At 41.7% G+C, this 21227-nt stretch overlaps 1 protein-coding gene across 1 annotated transcript in view; it reads left to right on the top strand.

Annotated features, from left to right (window-relative positions):
- The window catches only part of PIP4K2A (phosphatidylinositol-5-phosphate 4-kinase, type II, alpha), a 72798-nt gene extending 66546 nt beyond the window's left edge, over positions 1–6252 (top strand). The window contains exons 8-9 of the mRNA XM_011963846.1: positions 1370–1473; positions 4013–6252. Coding sequence (XP_011819236.1) covers positions 1370–1473; positions 4013–4093 — 185 coding nt within the window. The 3' untranslated portion in view covers positions 4094–6252. The remainder of the gene's footprint in view (positions 1–1369; positions 1474–4012) is intronic.
- The last annotated feature ends 14975 nt before the right edge of the window (positions 6253–21227 follow it).

The raw sequence follows: 21227 nt of genomic DNA on the forward strand, positions 1-21227 counted from the left end.
CTCTTGTCATCACCACCAGCGCTCTCCCTCTCAGGGATGTGAAGGGTGTGTGAAGCTGGGCCCTGTGTGTGGGGTGGGAATCTGATTGGCCACCTAGACTGGCTCTGCCGTCCTCCCCAATGGAAGGGCCTGTGGCCTCTTCCCTAGAGTCAGATAAATCTTCATCCACCGTATCCAGGTGATTGGGTGCACCAGTCATTTGAATATTAGCAACTTATCCATGACAAAACCAAAATATTTTCGTGATAGGATAAAAAGTTTCTTGTTTTTTGAATAAAATCTGTGGCTCATCAGTTGTTTTTTTTTTTATCTCAAATGGCATATCAGCTGAGGATGTGAGTTCTGTTTTGTTCTGACAAAACCAAAATATTTTCGTGATAGGATAAAAAGTTTCTTGTTTTTTGAATAAAATCTGTGGCTCATCAGTTTTTTTTTTTTTTATCTCAAATGGCATATCAGCTGAGGATGTGAGTTCTGTTTTGTTCTGTTTCCGTTTTGCTCACCAAAATGTTTTCTTCAACACAGAAAATTAGATAGTCAAATGTACTTTTCTTACTGTTCATATTTTTGGAAATGGATAGAAAATAGACATTGTAGCTGGGCGCAGTGGCTCACGCCTGTAATCCCAGCACTTTGGGAGGCCGCGGCAGGCAGATCACCTGAGGTCAGGAGTTTGAGACCAGCCTGACCTACATGGAGAAACCCCATCTCTACTAAAAATACGAAATTAGCCAGACATAGTGGTGCATGCCTGTAATCCCAGCTACTCAGGAGGCTGAGGCAGAAGAATCACTTGAACTCAGGAGGCGGAGGTTGCTGTGAGCCGAGATCGTGCCATTGCACTCCAGCCTGGGCAACAAGAACAAAACTCTGTCTCAAAAAAAGAAAATAGACATTGGAGTAGATGTATGCCTTTATCCAGTTCTGATACTATATCCAATGAGAATTATGAACAGTACATCAAATGGTAGAAAAGCATTGATGCACATAATTAGATATACTTGTTTTATAGGGTATTTTTAAATAGCATATTTCTTCACACCAAAGCAATACACAATCATTAAAGAAAATGCAACTTAATAAAAAAAGACTCAGTTCCACCGTTGGCTCTCCACTGTTGCTACCCTGGTGTGATGATGTTTTTAGTTGTTATTGTTTGTTTTAAATTGGAGGGGGACCGGGTCAGAGAGGCAAGCTGTCTGTTCGTCAGGATATGCAGGAGTGGTATGGAGTTTGTCTCTGGACTCCTTCCATCCGCCTTCCGCTGAATCCCCTCCTTCCAGCCTCACTTCTCCCTCCCTCCCTCAGCAGCGATGCTGGCCCTGGTGTTGTCACATGTCCCACAGTCATTGGTCTCCTGTCTCTGCAGACTCGCCTAGGAAGGAGGTGTACTTCATGGCAATTATTGACATCCTTACTCATTATGATGCGAAAAAGAAAGCTGCCCATGCTGCAAAAACTGTTAAACATGGCGTGAGTATCTCCATTTTGTTTCCTCGTCTCCCTCTCTTGGCTCCTCTGTGTGGTCTGTAACTCAGGGATCACTCCTTTCTGCCACTGAGCTGCTTTCTGCTGAGCCATTCAAAGCCCTTTAGTGACACTTGTTTCCTGGGGGCAAGTCATGTTCTGAGCATAAGACGCAGAACCCGCAAATGCTCACTGCTCACCCCTGCTTTTACCACAGCTCCCTGTGGCTTGCAGTGAGTCACTTGAGATGTTCATGTTTATGTTCATGTTTTCCTTTGTACACATGGGGGACACAGACAGGCATGCGCATCACTAGGATGTCATACAAATTATTTTTTGTTTGAAAAATGTTCGAGACAAAAGTGTGCAAGAATATAATGCAGTGTTTTAATATGAAATGTTCAAAACTGAAGCATGATTGTCTGCTTAAGACACTTCAAAAATATACAGGATTCTATTTTTCTCACGGTGAGTTGTATTTTTCCACTACAGAAATCTTTTGAGTGCAAGATCAAAGTTGCATTATATTAATTGCTCACCTTTAATGTGCTTGATGGGAATTTTCACTGCTGTAGCCACATGTTAAGCTATTGAATCCCCCATAAGAAGCCTATGGAAGAGATACTAGTGTACCTGCTTTTGTCGGTTGGAGAAACTGAGGAAGACAGCTTCAGGAGTAACTTGCCAGGGCCTCATACTAGGAAATGTAGGGATGGGATTCCTCCCAAGGACCCAGCCCCTCCTGCTCTGTGTTCATGCTCATCCCCTTGCCTGGCCTGCAGCCCCCTCCTGGCTGGCCAAACTTTACAGCTCGCCGAGTTCATGCTTGTATTGCAGGATGCCGTCTTTGTTTTGCAGAGGTCCTGAAAGCCATAGAGCCCGCCCCACACAGATGAATGTATGCCCTGGTTTGTTGGCCCTGGAAGGAGAGGTGCTTGCCACAGACGGTGTAGAGCTGACTAAGATTCGCCAGCACCAAAAACTGAAACCTCTTCTTTTCTATTTTAAAATAGAAATCAGCCTAACACCATATTCTATTTGCCAAAGAAATATTTCAGTCACCTTGTCAATAGCTATGGTATGCCTGCTGTATGCAGAGCACAGACCAGGACCTCACTACCCCTGAGCACGTCAGTAAGCGAGGGTGCCTGGTGGCTTCCACCCAACGGAAACTTTTGAGTACCCTTTTTAAACAAATGTCTGTACCAGGTGCACTACCCCCATTCCCTCATTCTGAGGCCAGTTCAGGAGGCTGAGGGAAGGGTCTTCAGAAGGCTCCATGGTCATTCTGATGCTCACCTCTGGTTGAATACCATGGTGTGTGGCAAGGAGAGAACTGGGGAGGAATCCTCGTTTGACCCTTCCCACTTGTATGACCTCAAGGGGCCACTTTTGGAGCTCCTGTTTTTCACCTTCTACAGAGATCCTCCTGCCTTGCTGATGGGGTTTTGCCAGAGATACAAGAGTTGTCTGGACAAATGCTTTGTAAATGTCTGTTCCCATATTACATACATCCTGTGAAATTGGAGTGTATCCTAGCTAATATGGTTCCACATTCATCCCCCTGTAAGCCACCAGTTCGCCTCCATAGTGTGCCACATGGCATAAAATCACAGGTAGTTTGCAAGAAGAAAATATTACTCTCAGCAAAGGAACGCTGTGTTAAGCTGCTGTTGGGGACCATTCCTTGCCTTCGAGACTGGGCTCCTCCATGCAGCCCAGGCCTGGAAATATTACAGGTTCCACCGTGAACATGGGTATCTGAAAACAGCACCTGCTCACTTAGCAAAACTCTGATCTTGCCCTTTGCAGCTCAGGAAACTGGCCAGTGGCTCCCTGGAGTGTGCTGGCCTGCACCTTGCATCTCATAATGGAAAAAATCCCCCACTGGGCTTCCGCGAGGGGCCAGGCTTGCTTGCTGTCTGCAGGGAACCAGTGGCACCCCTGTGTGCTGCGGCAGAGGGAAGCCATCACCTGGTTCTAGTGCAGGGAATGGGCTGGGGGCGGCTGTCCTGGAACCTGTGGCTGCTGCGGTTGCCACTCATGTTTGAGCACTGAGCTGGACGCCTCTGTCTGAAACCAAGGGGGTCCTGGAGAAATAATGCGGCTTTAAGTCATCGTCATTAAGGTTTCCCTTTCGCCAAATGTTGATGTCATTCTCAAGGTGGCTCCCGTCTGCCTTCCTGAAAAGTATAGTGTAAGTATCGTTTCTGTGGCTTCTGAACAATTCCACTGTTTGATAGTAACATCCCAAACGTGGCCCATTTGATTTTTTGGTGAGTTGCAACAGCCCCGGTGTGTGTGGTAGCATCCGGTGCTCCTGTCGCCCTTTGTCTCATTTGCAAACACAGATTCGTAAGAACCTTGATTATTCAACCACAGGCGCCAAGATATTTTGAGTGATGTTTTTCAGAGCAGAGACTGCATGGATTTGAAACTTACTTGCTGTATATTCAGCTGCCATTGGAAATAACTGTAGATATTGAGTAATAATTTGGGAAAATCAAATATTATATCAATATTTCCTTTTTTAAAAACTGCCCAGGCTGGCGCGGAGATCTCCACCGTGAACCCAGAACAGTATTCAAAGCGCTTTTTGGACTTTATTGGCCACATCTTGACGTAACCTCCTGCGCAGCCTCGGACGGACATGAACATGGGATGGACAGAGGTGGCTTCGGTGTAGGAAAAATGAAAACCCAACTCAGTGAAGTACTCACCTTGCAGGAAGCAAACCTCCTTGTTTACATCTTCAGGCCAAGATGACTGATTTGGGGGCTACTCGCTTTACAGCTACCTGATTTTCCCAGCATTGTTCTAGCTATTTCTGACTTTGTGTATATGTGTGTGGGGGGGTGTGAGTGTGTGCGCATTTTAAAAGTCATAAATTAAAACAGATCCACTTCGGTCAGAATGTGTCCCAACAAAGACCCTGTGATTCCAGCTGTGGCCGAATGAATGAGTGAACACACGTGTTGGGCAGGGGAGAAGGAAGTGCGTGTCAGGCACCCGTGTTGGCATCACGCAACAAACTGTGGATCAGTTGTTTTTTTTGTTGTTTTTTTGAGTTGAAAGATGTGAGACAGTATTCAGAATAATGAAGATAATAATGATTATTATAATGATGATGATGATGATTCCAAGGAAAAAACCTACAGCCAATGTTCCACTTCTACCCCGCACGCAAACACTCCCTAACACTGGTAACCTGAGCCCCCAGCACTGGACGGAAGAATGCTGGTGTCTCCGTGTGTACTGGTTCAGGGTTCTGGCCCTAGCCTTGTCAGGACCCCCGGTGTTCAGAGCCCCCACCCCTCCAACAAGCAGCTGATGTCCCAGTGATTCTCTATACATTTTTCACCTCGGCCAATATGTCCAGGAAAACTGCTTGCTTCTCTTTTCTTGCCTGGAGCATTCATTGTTACACCCTTACTTTGCAATATAGGAATTAATGCTACAAAATAAAAGTAAAGCTTACCTGAAAAGTGCATAGTTTGGGGCAATGGTATCTACATCTCCCACTGTGGGAAAACCAGCAAAGCATCAAAACTCTGAATTCTCCTGTTACCGAATGCAGATCTGAATTATAAGATGTTTTTGTTTGACCATTGTTTCAACAGTGGGATTTTGTTATGAATTATCCCTTTAACTGAAACCCTCAGTTTTACTGTTTACATTGTTAGGAAAACAGGGATATCTTTTGAATCTAAAAATTTGATGTACAGCGTGTGATTTTTGAAGTTTACATGTAAAGTCACTTAACAGTGTATGTGAGATAATGTTTGTCATGTTTTGAGGCGTATCCTGCAGTCATGTTTTTATGTGAGTGTTTTATTCAAAGTACACGGTAGACAGTCTTCCACAATAAAAGGAAAAGGATTTTTTTTCCTCCAAATGTACATTTATGAACCTAATGAATTTTTAGAAAGAGATTTCACCCCAGTCTGGTTTATGTAAGTTCATTGCCCTAAACTGTGCCGTTTTTAATCAAGTTACACATTTCCAACCTAGATCATGTATCTACCAACTCTCCTGCATTTTCCAAAAGGTGTTGAGCTTAAATATTAATCTTGCTTAGAGTAGGTTATCCACTTATATGCTGCGCTACGGCCGTGCCTTTGAAACTCCTTGTTTAAAACATGGTATGATTTTTGTGGGCAGTTTCAGAAAAGAAAAAAAAAAACTACCCTTTAATTCTTACTTGCAACTCAACAGATCTCCCTGCCGTACTGCCTTTTCCAGGAACTTTACTTCAGGGCTCTCCAGATTGCAGTTGTGCCCAGTGTATGTGGCTCTAGTTCACAGTCTTCGGAAGCCAGCGGTCATGCCCTCCCTGTACTGTCTACTGATTCTACGTAGATTTGTTATCCTCAGCAGACAATGTTAACACCACTGTAACAGAGTGTACAAATTCGTATTTTATGTATTTAAAGTAATCCATACTGTGATTTGGTTTTTCCCTGCACCATTCATTCTGGCATCAGATGAGTTTTTGTGTTCTGAAGTCCTATTGTGGTTGACCCGAGACTACCGCCGTGAGACCCTGAAGTAAAGATAAGGTACACATACATTATTGGAGTAACTATTTCCTTGGGGGCCAATCTGTATATGCTTTTAGAAGTTTACAGAATGCTTTTATTTTTGTCTATAACAGTCTGTCATTTATTTCTGTTGATAAACTATTTGGACAGAGTGAGGACGTTTGCCCTGTTATCTCCTAGTGCTAACAATACACTCCAGTCATGAGCCGGGCTTTACAAATAAAGCACTTTTGATGACTCACAAGATGAATCTTTTGTTCCTCTGTCCCAATTGTGTCTGTCTGTTCCAAACACATTTTAAATACTGGGTCCTGACAGTGTCTTTAGCTAATCCTTGAGAAAATAAATAATGGAATTGTATCTTTTTAGTTTCTAGAGCCTTGCCTTCGGTTTGGGAATTGTCAGTAATAACAAAGTTTCACAACACAATTGACTTTGCTGCAAGATGAACAAGTAGAGGAAGAGAATCTCTTCCATGTATATCCTATAAAGTCATATGTTTTGTTTTGAGATTTGATACACCTTAGTTCTATGTCAGCATTTTTTTTTGAAACTTCCTTGGGATACCATTGATGGATAGGAGACTTACAGCATTCCACTTGGTGCCAGGTGAACACAGTTTGTCTATAGCACTTGCTTTGATAACTCATTTTTCTTCTAATGCAACTGATGTATTACAGCAGGGGTCCCAACCCCCGGGCCATGGACCGGTACCAGTCCACGGCCTGTTAGGAACCTGGCTGCACAGCAGGAGGTGAAGCTGGCCAGCATTACCACCTGTGTTCCACCTCTTTCAGATTAGCAGCAGCATTAGATTCTCATAGGAGCGCTGAACCCCATTGTGAACTGCACATGCAAGGAATCTAGGTTGAGCACTCCTTATGTGAATCTAACTAATGTCTGATGACCTGAGGTGGAACAGTTTCTTTCCAAAAATATCCCCCCAGCCCCCTGCCAGTCCGTGGAAAAACTGTCTTCCACAAAACCAGCCCCTAGCGCCAAAAAGATTGGGGAGCACTGTATTGGAGAATAATTTGAGCATAATGCACTTTTCACATTGCTTGTGTGCCCTTTGGTCTGCAAGGAACATTAGGTGAACTGAACTGAGCTGTGTAGAGAAACAAAACACGCCCACACTTCAAATATCTCCAGCAGATCACTTCACTGCACGTGATTTGTTACACTCGTTCGTATCTAGAGTTATACATTTCCACCTGACATCAGATCACCTTTCTCCTCTTTACAATAACCCAAGAGCCGCCATCCTTCTGATGACCACAGCCACAGGTGTGCCTTACATCATTTTCAAGGTAACTTGCCCTATTTTAGTATTTTATATATTTCCTGACCAGTTAGCGTTTTTATAATTGTGCTACTGTTTTTATTAGATTTCTTTCTCTTTTCAGTGTGTGACCCATTACATTTTGGGATGTTGTGGCCCTAGTCTCATTTTTCCCGGAAGTTCTGTGATTTCCATTGTGCAGCTTTGCCTAACAGTGATTTCTAGGAACATACATGTTGCATTATTGTAGAATTGACTGGTCAGCAGGGAGCTTTAATTCAATGTTCTTTGTGGACTGTTTGAATGTGGACATTGTTTTTCTCTTCATTTTGGTTATTTAAGTTCTGGATTAGAATCCACAATAGTTCCAGAAGGTTATTTCTAATTCATAGAAGGGCAAAAGTTGGTATGAAGCATTAATCCTGAGTGCAACACTTTTAAAAACAGTGGTTAAGAGTTAAGTGCAAGAGATTACAAACTATATATTGTGAAATGGTGATGTATATAGTGTGCAAATGTGCTCAGGCTGAGAGGCTGAACATAGACTCAGGACCGCTGCGCACAATCTTTCTTGAAATTTTTAAATAGCACAAAGTCAGCAATTGTAGTGACTATTATACATGTGCATCTTTCCTCAAGTTCTGAAAATAACTGTCCCCCATTCCTTCCTATAATATAGATATATTAAAAGCATAAAAATAAAAATTAATATAGATTGCTGCATTAAAAACATAGAAGTCCTTCTTCCTAAAGGGCAGAAACTCTGCCATGTCTTTTGAATTCCTATGCTAGGCTGGGCACACTGGCTCACACCTGCAGGGGGAATCACTTGAGGCCAGGAGTTTGAGACTAGCCTGGGCAACCTAGAAAGACCCTGTTGCTAAAAATAACAATTAAAACTTTAAAAACTTAGCCAAGTGTGGTGGTGCATACCTGTAGTTCCAGCTACTCAGGATAGATTAGATAGATAGATAGATAGATAGATAGATAGATAGATAGATAGATAGATAGATAGATAGATAGATAGATAGATTAGATAGATAGATAGAGAGAGAGAGATAAATAGATAGATAGATAGATTAGATAGAGAATTCCTCTCCCATAGAGTCACCTGCATTGCCTCACGGATCCTCTGGCCAGCCTGCCTTCACTCCATGTTTTCATTATTCTGAGCTGGTATCTTTATAAACAGTTGGCAAATTGAAGGGGCACTCATAGTAAAGTAGCCCAGAAGATCAATGAAGTGACCCAGGAAAATTACAGTTGTTAATTTAATCTAGAGTGGTCACTGAAAATTATTTCATAGGCCGGGCTTGGTGGCTCACGCCTGTAATCCCAGCACTTTGGGAGGCCAAGGTGGGTGGATCACGTGAGGTCAGGAGTTCGAGACCAGCCTGGCCAACATGGTGAAACCCTGTCTGTACTAAAAAATACAAAAATTAGCTGGGCACGGTGGCGGGCACCTGTAATCCCAGCTATTTGGGAGGCTGAGGCAGGAGAATAGCTTGAACCTGGGAGACAGAGGTTGCAGTGAGCCGAGATTGCGCCATTGCACTCCAGCCTAGGAAACAGAGCAAGACTCTGTCTCAGAAAAAGAAAAGAAAAAATTATTTCACAAAAGAAACTCCTGAGGAGTAAAGTACCTCTTTTTCTCAACTGAATGCCCTTCAGAATTTTGTCCTAGTTCTGCTTTTGCAGTTCTGTGAAAATCCTGCCAAAGGGAAATTAAATGCCCTAATCTGTGATTGTCTGTCACTCTTAAACACTGTTTAATTTCATAAGAGAGGAGACAAACGATTACAGTTTTCCAGAATCTACTGCAATAGATCTTTGTTTTTATAGAATGTTTTGTAGAACTTGTTGCTGGAAGAGATGTTACAGATGAGGAAACCTTGGCCCAGAGAAGCTAAGTGACTTCCTTCAAGGTCAGACAGTGGTCAGTGACAAAGCCAAGCTTAGAATTTAGCTCTCTGCCCCAGCTTCCAAGAGTGGAAGTTGAATACATGCGCTATGGACCTGGGACCTCACCATTTCCCTAATGATGATAATCTGTATTATCCCATTTTCCTAATTCTTTCTCTTACTCCAACAGTTTTTTGGGTTTTCAACTGTCTCTTGCTTTTTTAAATCAAGGAGTCTCACTGGGGAATACAAAATATTTATAGACCTATTGAATGGCAGTCTGTGGACATGGAACTTGAAAATCTGTCATGAATATACTTCCTGGGTGCTTCCAAATGGCCAGATTTAGAAAACTACTGTCTTAAGTAGTGAAGCTCTCCCAATGATGACTAAGGGGTTTTGTTTTGTTTTGAGATGGGCATTCGCTCTGTTGCCCAGGCTGGAGTGCAGTGGCCTGAACATCATGGCCTGCATCCTTGAACTCCTGGGCTCAAGTGATCCTCCCTCCTCAGCCTTTGGAGTAGCTAGGACTACAGGAGCATGCCACCATGCCCAGCTAAGTTTTTAAAATTTTTGGTAGGTACAGAGTCTCGCTACATCCCCCGTCCCTCTCTGTCTCCCTCCCACTCTGTCTCCCCCTTTTTCTATAGTCTCTCCTAATCTATGAACAAGTTAACTTTTCATTGATTAGAGCAGTAGTTAGAAAATTATAGTCATATGGCCAAATCTAACCCAGAACATGATTTTTGTCGTAAATAAGGTTTTATTGAAGCACAGCCACACACATTGATTTAATGTTTTCTATGGCTGCTTTCAAGCCACAGTGACAGACATCATGGCCCACAAAACATTTACCATCCAGCCCTTTACAGCAAAGGATTACTGACCCCTGAAACAGCCTCATTTTAGTATTACAGTCTAATTTCTGCAAAGTCATGGGCTTGAGCTACAGTTCCTTCACGTTTTTCCTTAGTTGTGATATAAAACAAAGTTTGAGAAACATTTCAAGATGTGCCAACAAAATCGAATATTAAAAACTTGGTAGGATCTGGCAAGATGGCCAAATAGGAACAGCTCTGGCCTGCAGCTCCTAGCAAGACCAATGCAGAAGGCAGTGATTTCTGCATTTCCAACTAAGGTACTCAGTTCATCTCATTGAGACTAGTGAGGCAATGGGTGCAGCCCACGGAGGGCGAACAGAAGCAGGGTGAGGCATCGCCTCACCCAGGAAGTGCAAGGAGCTGGGGGAACTCCCTCCTCCAGCCAAAAAACGCCATGAGGGACTGTGCTACCCAGCCTGGATTCTATGCTTTTCCCATGGCTTTTGTAATCCGCAGATCAGGAGGTTCCCTCGTGTGCCTACACCAACAGGACCCTGAGCTTCAAGCACAAAACTGGTCAGCTCTTTGGGCAGACACCAAGCTAGCTGCAGGAGGTTTTGTTTTCGTACCCCAGTGGCACTTGGAACCCTCATGAGACAGAACCGTTCACTGCCCTGGAAAGGGGGCTGAAGACAGGGAGTCAAGTGGTCTCACTCAGTGGCTCCCACTGCCATGGAGCCCAGCAAGCTAAGAACCACTGGCTTGAAATTCTCACCACCAGCACAGCAGTCTGAAGTCAGCCTGGGACAGTCGAGTTTGGTGCAGGGAGGGGTGTCCACCATTACTGAGGCTTGAGTAGGCAACTTTCCCCTGACAGTGCTAAAGAAGGAGGGCAGTTTGGACTGGGCAGAATTCACCATAGCACGGCAAAGCGGCTACGGCCAGACTGCCTCTCTAGCTTCCTTCTCACTGGGCAGAGCATCTCTGAAAGAAAGGCAGTAGCCCCAGTAAGGGGCTTACAGAGGAAACTCCCATCTCCCTGAGACAGAGCACCTTGGGGAAGGGGCAGCTATGGGCACACCTTCAGCAGACCTAAACGTTCCTGCCTGCCAGCTCTGAAGAGAGCAGCAGATCTCCCAGCACAGCTCTCAAGCTCTGCTAAGGGACAGACTGCCTCCTCAAATGGGTCCCTGACCCTTATGCCTGCTGACTGGGAAAGACCTCCCAACAGTGGTCAACAGACACCTCATACAGGAGAGCTCTGGCTGGCATCAGGCCAGTGCCCCTCTGGGACTAAGCTTCCAGAGGAAGGAGCAGGCAGCGATCTTTGCTGTTGTGTAGCCACAACTGGAGATACCCAGGTAAACAGGGTCTGGAGTGGACCTCCAGCAAAATGCAGCAACTTGAAGAAGAGGGGCCTGACTTTTAGAAGAAAAACTAACAGAAAGCAACAGCATCAACAAAAGTCCCACACACAAAAATCGCATCCAAAGGTCATCAGCCTCAAAGATCAAAAGTAGATAAATCCATGAAGGTGAGGAAAAACCAGCACGTAAATGCTGAAAATGCCAAAACCAGAATGCCTCTTCTCCAAATGATTGTAACTCCTCTCCAGCAAGGGCACAAAACTGGATGGAGAATGAGATTGACAAATTGACAGAAGTAGAGCAGGCTTCCAAAGGTGAGTAATAACAAACTCCTCTGAGCTAAAGGAGCAAATTGGATAAAGAGTCAAGACCCATTGGTATGCTATATTCAGGAGACCCATCTCACGTGCAAAGACACACATGGGCTCAAAATAAAGGGATGGAGGAATATTTACCAAAAAACGGAAAGCAAAATAAAGCAGGGGTTGCAATCCTAGTCTCTTATAAAAGAGACTTGCAATCCTTGTTTCTTATAAAACAGACTTTAAACCAACAAAGATCAAAAAAGACAAAGAAGGACATTACATAATGGTAAAGGGATCAATGCAACGAAAGCTAACTATCCTAAATATATATGTACCCCCCCAATACAGGAGCACCCAGATTCATAAAACAAGTTCACCTACTGGTTGTATTTTTCTGGTGGAGTCTTGACTAAAACAGCCTCTCAGATGTTCCAGATTTTTTCTAATAACAAGAAGAAGAAGCACCTCTAGAAGGATGGAGTAAAGGCCTCTAAGCTCTTCCTCAGGAGGCTTAAATGCTGCTGCTGCTGCCACCATCCTGTCTCTAGTGCCCTCTGAAAAGTTCCAGCACGTTTTTTAAGTACTCAACACTGATGGGCAATGGAAAATAGCTTTTGCCATCATTCCCATTAAGGATGAAGGGTGAAGATATGCTCTTGTATTACAGACAATTAGTAGAAACTTTCCTTGAGAAAGCCTAGATTTTGGACTTAGTAAATAACAACTTTAAATCAACCATTATAAATATATTCAAAGAACTAGGAAACTATGCCTAAAGAGTTAAAGGGGCCAGACACTGTGGCTCACGTCTGTAATCCCTATACTTTTGAGAGGCCGAGGCAGGCAGATCACTTGAGGTCAGGAGTTCAAGGCCAACATGGTGAAACCTTGTCTCTCTAAAATTAAAATTAAAAAATAGCTGGGCGTGGTGGTGGGTGCCCATATTCCCAGGTACTTGAGACACTGAGGGAGGAGAATTGCTTGAACCCGGAAGATGGTGGTTGCAGTGAGCCGATATCGCGCCACTGCATACCAGCCTGGGCAATAGAGTGAACTCCATCTCAAAAAAAATAAAAAAGAGTTAAATGAAAGGAAAATTATATAAGAAATGGAGAATTTCAATACAGAAATAAAAGATTATTTAAAAGAATCCATAGAAATTCAGGAGGTGAAAAGTGTAATAATTGGAGCGAAAAAATTACTACAAGGGTACAACAGCAAATATGAACTGGCAGAAGAAAGCAAGCAAACTTAAAGGTCCACTGAGATTATCCAGTCTAAGGAAGAAAAGAAAAAAATGAAGAAAAATGGGCAGTCTTAGAGACTGATGGGATATCAAACATGCCACTGTATAAATAACGAGAGTTCCAGAGGAAGAGGGGAGAGAGAAAGGAACAGAAGAAATATGTGAAGAAATAATGGCCAAGGGAATTTTAAGAAATTTACAGATAGAAATATGTAGAAATTAAATAACATTGCCTGAAAAACCAGTGGGTTAAAGAAGAAATCACAAGGGAAATTCTAAGATACTTTGAAGTGAATGAAAACAAAAACACACATGCCAAAACTTCTTGGATGCACCCAAAATCATGCTTAGAGGAAAATTTTTTCAACTCTAACTATATTGAAAACTAAAGAAATCTCAAAGCCTTTATTCATAAACAGCCTGATGATCTTAATAGATGCAGGAAAAGCATCAGACAAAATCCTTTCATAAAACATTCAACAAATTACGAATACAGGGCAACTCCCTTAACCTCCATGGACATCTATGAAAAACTCACTGCCAGCATTGCACTTAATCCTGAAAGACTGAATATTTTCCTCCTGAGATCAGGAACAAGACAAGCATATCCACTCTTGCCACCTCTGCTCAGCATTTGTCTTAATTAGTTTGGATTGCTGTAACAAATTATTATAGACTGGTGCCTTAAACAACATACGTTTATTTCTCACATTTCTGGAGAAGGGAAGTCTGAGATTGGGTGCCAGCATGGTCAACATCTTGATGGGTGCCCTTTCCTATAGAGAAAGTAAGACTTTCTCTAGTTGCAGATGACATGATCTTGCATATAAAAAATCTTAAGGAATCCACCAGAAGAAACCAATAGGGCTAACAAGTTCAGTAAGATTGCAGGGTACAAGATCAATAAACAAAAAGGAATTTTATTTCTATGCTAGCAATGAATGATCTGAAAATTAAATAAAGACAATTCTATTTATAATAACATGGATAAAGTTTTTAAATCTGGAAATAAACCCAGCCAAAAAAATGTAAAACTTGTAGACTTAAAGCAATAAAACATCATTAAAGAAATTAAACAAGACCTATTAAGTTGAAAGATATCCCATATTTATGGAAAGCATAAGATCACTAAGAAGCAATACTCCTGATTTAATCCAGTTTCTATCTAAATTCCTGCAGGCTGCTTTGCAGAAATTAACAAACTGATCCAAAAATTGTATGGAAACGCAAGGGACCCAGAATAGCCAAAACAATCTTGAAAAGTGCAAAGTTGAAGGATTCACACTTTTAGATTTCAAAGTTACAGAAATATAGCAATCAAAAGTGTGTACAGAATATACATATAGATCAGAGAAATAGAATGCAGATTTCAGAAGCAAACCCTTACATTTATGGTCAATTGATTTTTTTCATAAGGGTGCCAAAACAATTCAGTGGGTGAAAGAATCGTCTTTTCCACAAATGATGCTAGGACAACTATATATCCACATGCAAAAGAATGAAATAGGACCCCTACCTCACATCATATATGAAAAGTTAATTCACAGTACTTCAAAGACTTAAATGAAAGAACTAAAACTACACTTCAGAAGAAAACATAGTCATAGGCTATGGCTTGGATGACTATAACAAAAAAGCAAGTGTTGGAGATGTGGAGGAACTTAGAACCTTCATATACTGCCTGTGAGTGTGTAAAATGGCACACCTACTTTGGAAAACAGTCTGGGAGTTCCTTGAATGGTTAAATATAGGTTACCATATGACTTGGGAATTTCAGCCCTAGGAACATACCCAAGAGAAGGGCTGCATTCTTTCTGGAAGCCCTGGTGGAGAATTTGTTCTCTTTCCTTTTCCAGGTACAGATTATCTGCATTGTTTGGGTATTTGGTTTCATTCTTTGTCTTCAAAGCCAGCAATATAGCATCTTTCTCTTGCTCTGCTTCCATCATATATCCTTGATTAAATTAGCTACTGGACTATCTAGTTAGTATGTTTTTTCTAGTTTGTATGGCTCTGAAAGAAAGCCCCAGTCAGGGGCTTACAGATGAAACTCCCATCTCCATGGCACAGAGCACCTGAGGGAAGGAGTGGCTGTGAGCCCAGCATCAACAGTCTTAAAAGTTCCTGCCTGGTGACTCTGAAGAGAGCAGATCTCCCAGCACAGCTCTTGAGTTCGGCTAACAGACAGACTGCCTCTTCAGGTGGGTCCCTGACCCATATGCCTGCTGACTGAGAGAGACCTCCCAACAGGGGTCAACAGATACCTCATACAGGAGAGCTCTGGCTGGCATCAAGCCAGTGCCCCTCTGGGACTAAGCTTCCAGAGGAAGGAGCAAGCAGCAATCTTTGCAGCCTTCACTGGTAATACCCAGGTGAAGAGGGTCTGGAGTGAACCTCCAGCAAAATACAGCAACTTGCAGAAGAAGGGCCTGACTTTTAGAAGGAACACTAACAGAAAGCAACAACATCAACAAAAGAGCCACACAAAACCCCATCCAAAGGTCATAAGCCTCAAAGATTAAAGGTAGATAAATTCACGAAGATGAGGAAAAAACAGCACATAAATGCTGAAAACTGCAAAAACAAGAATGCCTCTTCTCCTCCAAATGATCACAATTCCTCTCCAGCAAGGGCACAAACCTGGACAGAGAATGAGATTGATAAACTGACAGAAGTAGGCTTCAAAAGGTGAGTAATAACAAACTCCTCTGAGCTAAAGGAGCATATTCTAACCCATTGCAAAGAAGCTAAGAATTTTGATAAAAGGTTACTGAAACTGTTAAGTAGAATGACCAGTTTAGGGAAGAACATAAATGACCTGATGGAGCTGAAAAACACAGCACAAGAACTTCATGAAGCATACACAAGTATCAATAGCCAAATACAGTGGAAAAAAGTATATTGGAGATTGAAGATCAACTTACTGAAATAAGGCATGAAGACAAGATTAGAGAAAAAAGATTGGAAAGGAATGAACAAAACCTCCAAGAAATATGGGACTATGTGAAAAGACCAAACCTACAATCAATTGGTGTACCCAAAAGTGATAGGAAGAATGGAACCAAGTTAGAAAACACACTTCAGGATATCCAGGAGAACTTCTCCAACATAGCAAGACAGGCCAACATTCAAATTCAGGAAATACAGAGAACACCCCTAAGATACTCATCGAGAAGAGCAAGCCCAAGACACATGATCATCAGATTCTCCAAGGTTGAAATGAAGGAAAAATGTTAAGGGCAGCCAGAGAGAAAGCTCAGGTTACCTACAAAGGGAAGCCCATCACACTAACAGCAGATCCCTCTGCAGAAACCCAGCAAGCCAGAAGAGGGTGGGGGCCAATATTCAACACTCTTAAAGAAAAGAATTTTCAACCCAGAATTTCATATCTAGTCAAACTGAGCTTCGTAACTGAAGGAAAAATAAAATCCTTTCCAGACAAGACAAGCAAATGCTGAGGGATCTTTGTCACCACCAGGCCTGTCTTACAAGAGCTCCTGAAGGAAGCACTAAGTATGGGAAGGAAAAACTGGTACCAGCCTCTGCAAAAACATGCCAAATTGTAAAGACCATAGAAGCTATGAAGAAACTGCATCAACTAATGTGCAAAAAACCAGCTAGCATCATGATGACAGGATCAAATTCAAACATAACAATATTAACTTTAAATGTAAATGAGCTAAATGCCCCAATTAAAAGACAGACTGGCAAACTGAATAAAGAGTCAAGACCCATCTGTGTGCTGTGTTCAGGAGACCCATCTCACATGCAGACACACACATAGGCTCAAAATAAAGGGATGGAGGAATATTTACCAAGCAAATGGAAAGAAAATCAGAACAAAACACAACAAAATAGGGGTTTTAATCCTTATTTCTTATAAAACAGACTTTAAACCAACAAAAATCAAAAAAGACAAAGGAGGACATTACATAATGGTAAAGGGATCAATGCAACAAAAGCTAACTATCCTAAATATATATGCACCCAATACAGGAGCACCCAGATTCATAAAACAAGTTATTAGAGACCTACAAAGATATTTAGACTCACACACAATAATAGTGGGAGATATTTACACCCCACTGTCAATATTAGACAGATCAATGAGACAGAAAGTTAACAAGGATATTCAGGATTTGAACTCAGCTCTGGACCAAGTGGACCTAACGTACATCTACAGAACTGTCCACCCCAAATCAACAGAATATACATTCTTCTCAGAGCCACATAGCACTTATTCTAAAATCGACTGCATAGTTGGAAGTAAAACACTCCTCTGCAAATGCAAAAGAACAGAAATCATAATAAACTGTCTCTCAGACCACAGTGCAACCAAATTAGAACTCAGGATTAAGAAACGCACTCAAAAGCACACAACTACCTGGAAATTGAACAACCAGCTCCTGAATGACTACTAGGTACATAACGAAATTAAGGCAGAAATAAAGTTCTTTGAAACCAGTGAGAACAAAGAGACAATGTACCAGAACCTCTGGAACACAGATAAAGCAGTGTTAAGAGGGAAATTTATAGCACTAAATGCCCATATCACAAAGCTGGAAAGCTCTAAAATTGACACCCTAACATCACAATTAAAAGAACTAGAGAAGCAAGAGCAAACAAATTCAAAAGCTAGCAGAAGACGAGAAATAACTAAGATCAGAGCAGAACTGAAGGAGATAGAGACACAAAAAACCCTTCAAAAAAAGCAATGAACCAGGAGCTGGTTTTTTGAAAAGTTTAACAAAATAGATAGACCACTAGGTAGACTAATAAAGAAGAAGAGAGAAAAGAATGAAATAGATGCAATAAAAAATGATAAAGGGGATATCACCAGAGCCCACAGAAATACAAACTACCTTCAGGGAATACTATAAACACCTCTGCACAAATAAACTAGAAAATCTAGAAGAAATAGATACATTCCTGGACACATATACCCTCCCAAGACTAAACCAGGAAGAAGTCAAATCCCTGAATAGACCAATAACAGGTTCTGAAATTGAGGCAGTAATTAATAGCCTACCAACCAAGAACAGTCCAGGACCAGATGGATTCACAGCCGAATTCTACCAGGGGTACAAAGAGGAGCTGGTACCATTCCTTCTGAAACTATTCCAAACAATAGAAAAAGAAGGACTCCTCCCTAACTCGTTTTATGAGGCCAGCATCATCCTGATTCCAAAACCTGGCAGAGACACAACAAAAAAAGATAATTTCAGGCCAATATCCCTGATGAACATCAATGCAAAAATCGTCAATAAAATACTGGCAAACCAAATCCAGCAGCACGTCGAACAGCTTATCCACCATGATCAAGTTGGCTTCATCCCCGGGATGCAAGGCTGGTTCAACATACACAAATCAAGAAACGTAATCCATCACATAAACAGAACCAATGACAAAAACCACACGATTATCTCAACGGACACAGAAAAGGCCTCTAATAAAATTTAACATCCATTTATAACATGTAAGGAAGGGGTCCAGTGTCTGTTTTCTGTTTCCCTTATACATCCCTTCATGCTAAAAACTCTCAATAAACTAGGTATTGATAGAACATATTTCAAAATAATAAATTGTTATTTATGATGAACCCACAGCCAATACCATACTGAATTGGCAAAAGCTGGTAGCATTCCCTTTAAAAACTGGCACAAGACAAGGATGCTCTCTCTCACCACTCCTATTCAACATAGTATTGGAAGTTCTGGCCAGGGCAATCAGGCAAGAGAAAGAAATAAAGCGTATTCAGATAGGAAGAGGAGAAGTCAAATTGTCTCTGTGTGCAGAAAACGTGATTGTATATTTAGAAAACCCCATCATCTCAGCCCCAGAGCTCCTTAAGCTGATAAGCAACTTCAGCAACATGTCAGGATACAAAATCAATGTGTAAAAATCACAAGCATTCCTATACACCAATAGACAAGCAGAGCCAAATCATGAGTGAACTCCCATTCACAATTGCTACAAAGAGAATAAAATACCTAGGAATACAACTTGCAAGGGATGCAAAGGACCTCTTCAAGGAGAACCACAAACCACTGCTCAAGGAAATAAGAGAGGACACAAACAAATGGAAAAACATTCCATGTTCATGGATAGGAAGACCCAATATCATGAAAATGGCCATTCTGCCCAAAGTAATTTATAGATTCAATGCTATTTCCATCAAGCCACCATTGTCTTTCTTTGCAGAGTTAGAAAAAACTACTTTAAACTTTATATGGAGCCAAAAAAGAACCTGTATAGACAAGACAATCCTAAGCAAAAAGAACAAACCCAGAAGCATCACACTGACTTCAAACTATACTACAAGGCTACAGTAACCAAAATAGCATGGTACTAGTACCAAAACACCACACATCTACAACCATCTAATCTTTGATAAACCTGACAAAAACAAGCAATGGGGAAAGGATTCCCTATTTAATAAATGGTTCTGGGAAAACTGGCTAGCCATATGCAGAAAACTGAAACTGGACCCCTTCCTTACATCTTATACGAAAATTAGCTCAAGATGGATCAAAGACTTAAATTTAAAATCCAAAACCATAAAAACCATAGAAGAAAACTAGGCAATGCCATTCAGGACACAGGCATGGGCAAAGACCTCATGACTAAAACGCCCAAAGCAACTGCAACAAAAGCCAAAACTGACAAATGGGATCTAATCAAGTTAAAGAGCTTCTGCTCAGCAAAATAAACTATCATCTGAGTGAACCAGCAACCTACAGAATGGGAGAAAATTTATGCAAATTACCCATCTGATGAAGGTCTAATATCCAGAATCTACAAGGAACTTAAACAAATTTACAAGAAAAAAACAAACAACTCCATCAAAAAGTGGACAAAGGATATGAACAGATACTTCTCAAAAGAAGACATTTATGTGGCCAACAAACATATGAAAAAAATCTCATCATCACTGGTCATTAGAGAGATGCAAATAAAAACCACAATGAGATACCATCTCATGCCAGTCAAAATGGTGATTATTAAAAAGTCAGGAAACAATAGATGCTGTTGAGGCTGTGGGGAAATAGAAAAGCTTTTACACTGTTGGTGGGAGTGTAAATTAGTTCAACCATTGTGGAAGACAGTGTGGTGATTCCTCAAGGATCTAGAACCAGAAATACCATTTCACCCAGCAATCTCATTACTGAGTATATACCCAAAGGCTTATAAATTATTCTATTGTAAAGACACATGCGCATGTACGTTTATTGCAGCACTATTTACAATAGCAAAGAATTGGAACCAACCCAAATGCCCATCAATGATAGACTAGAGAAAATGTCTTATATGCATTATGGAATACTATACAGCCATAAAAAAGAATGAGTTCATGATGTCATTTGCAGGGACATGGATGAAGCTGGAAGCCATCATTTTCAGTAAAGTAACACAGGAACAGAAAACCAAACACTACATGTTCTCACTCATAAGTGGGAGTTGAACATTGAGAACACATGGACACAGGAGGGGAACATCTCACACCAGGGCCTGTCCAGGGCGGTGGGAGGCAAGGGCAGGGAGAGCATTAGGAAAAATACCTAATGCATGTGGGGCTTAAAACCTAGATGATGCAGCAAACAACCATGGCACATGTATACCTATGTAACAAACCTGCACGTTCAGCAAATGTCCCAGAACTTTTAAAAACTATCCTAGATGGCATATTATTTTAATAGAAATAAGACTGTTTCATCTACATTGAAAATTGTTGTTTAGCCAGGTGCAGATGCTGAAGCCTGTAATTTCAGCACTTTGGGAAGCCAAGGCAGAAGGATCACTTGAGCCCAGGAGTTTGAGACCAGCCTGTGCAACATAATGAGATCCCACCTCTACAAATATTTTTTAAGTTAGCCAAGTGTGTTAGTGCATGCCTGTGGTCCTAGCTACTCAGGAGGCTGAGGTGAGCGGATTGCTTGAGCCTAGGAGCTTGAGGCTGCTGTGAACTGTGATCGCATCACTACACTCCAGCCTAGGCAACAGAGCAAGACCCCGTTTCCTCCCATCGTGCCCCTGACCCCACAGCCATCCCCACACCACACCCCCCCACAAAAAAAAGAAAAGAAAATATGTCACCACCTTCCTCAGTTATCTTAGCTAGATCTCTGGTAACTCACTGCAGCTTCTCCATCAGCATTGTTGCCTCACCTGGCACTTTTGTGTTTTGGAGATAGCTGCTTCCCTTAAATCTCATGAATCAATCCCTGCTAGCTTCCAACTTTTCTTCTGTAGCTTCCGCACCTCTGTCAGCCTTCATAGAGTTGAAGAGAGTTAGAAC

The sequence above is a fragment of the Colobus angolensis genome, unplaced genomic scaffold (assembly GCF_000951035.1).
Source record: "Colobus angolensis palliatus isolate OR3802 unplaced genomic scaffold, Cang.pa_1.0 Scaffold63, whole genome shotgun sequence".
In the NCBI taxonomy this organism is placed as follows: domain Eukaryota; kingdom Metazoa; phylum Chordata; class Mammalia; order Primates; family Cercopithecidae; genus Colobus; species Colobus angolensis.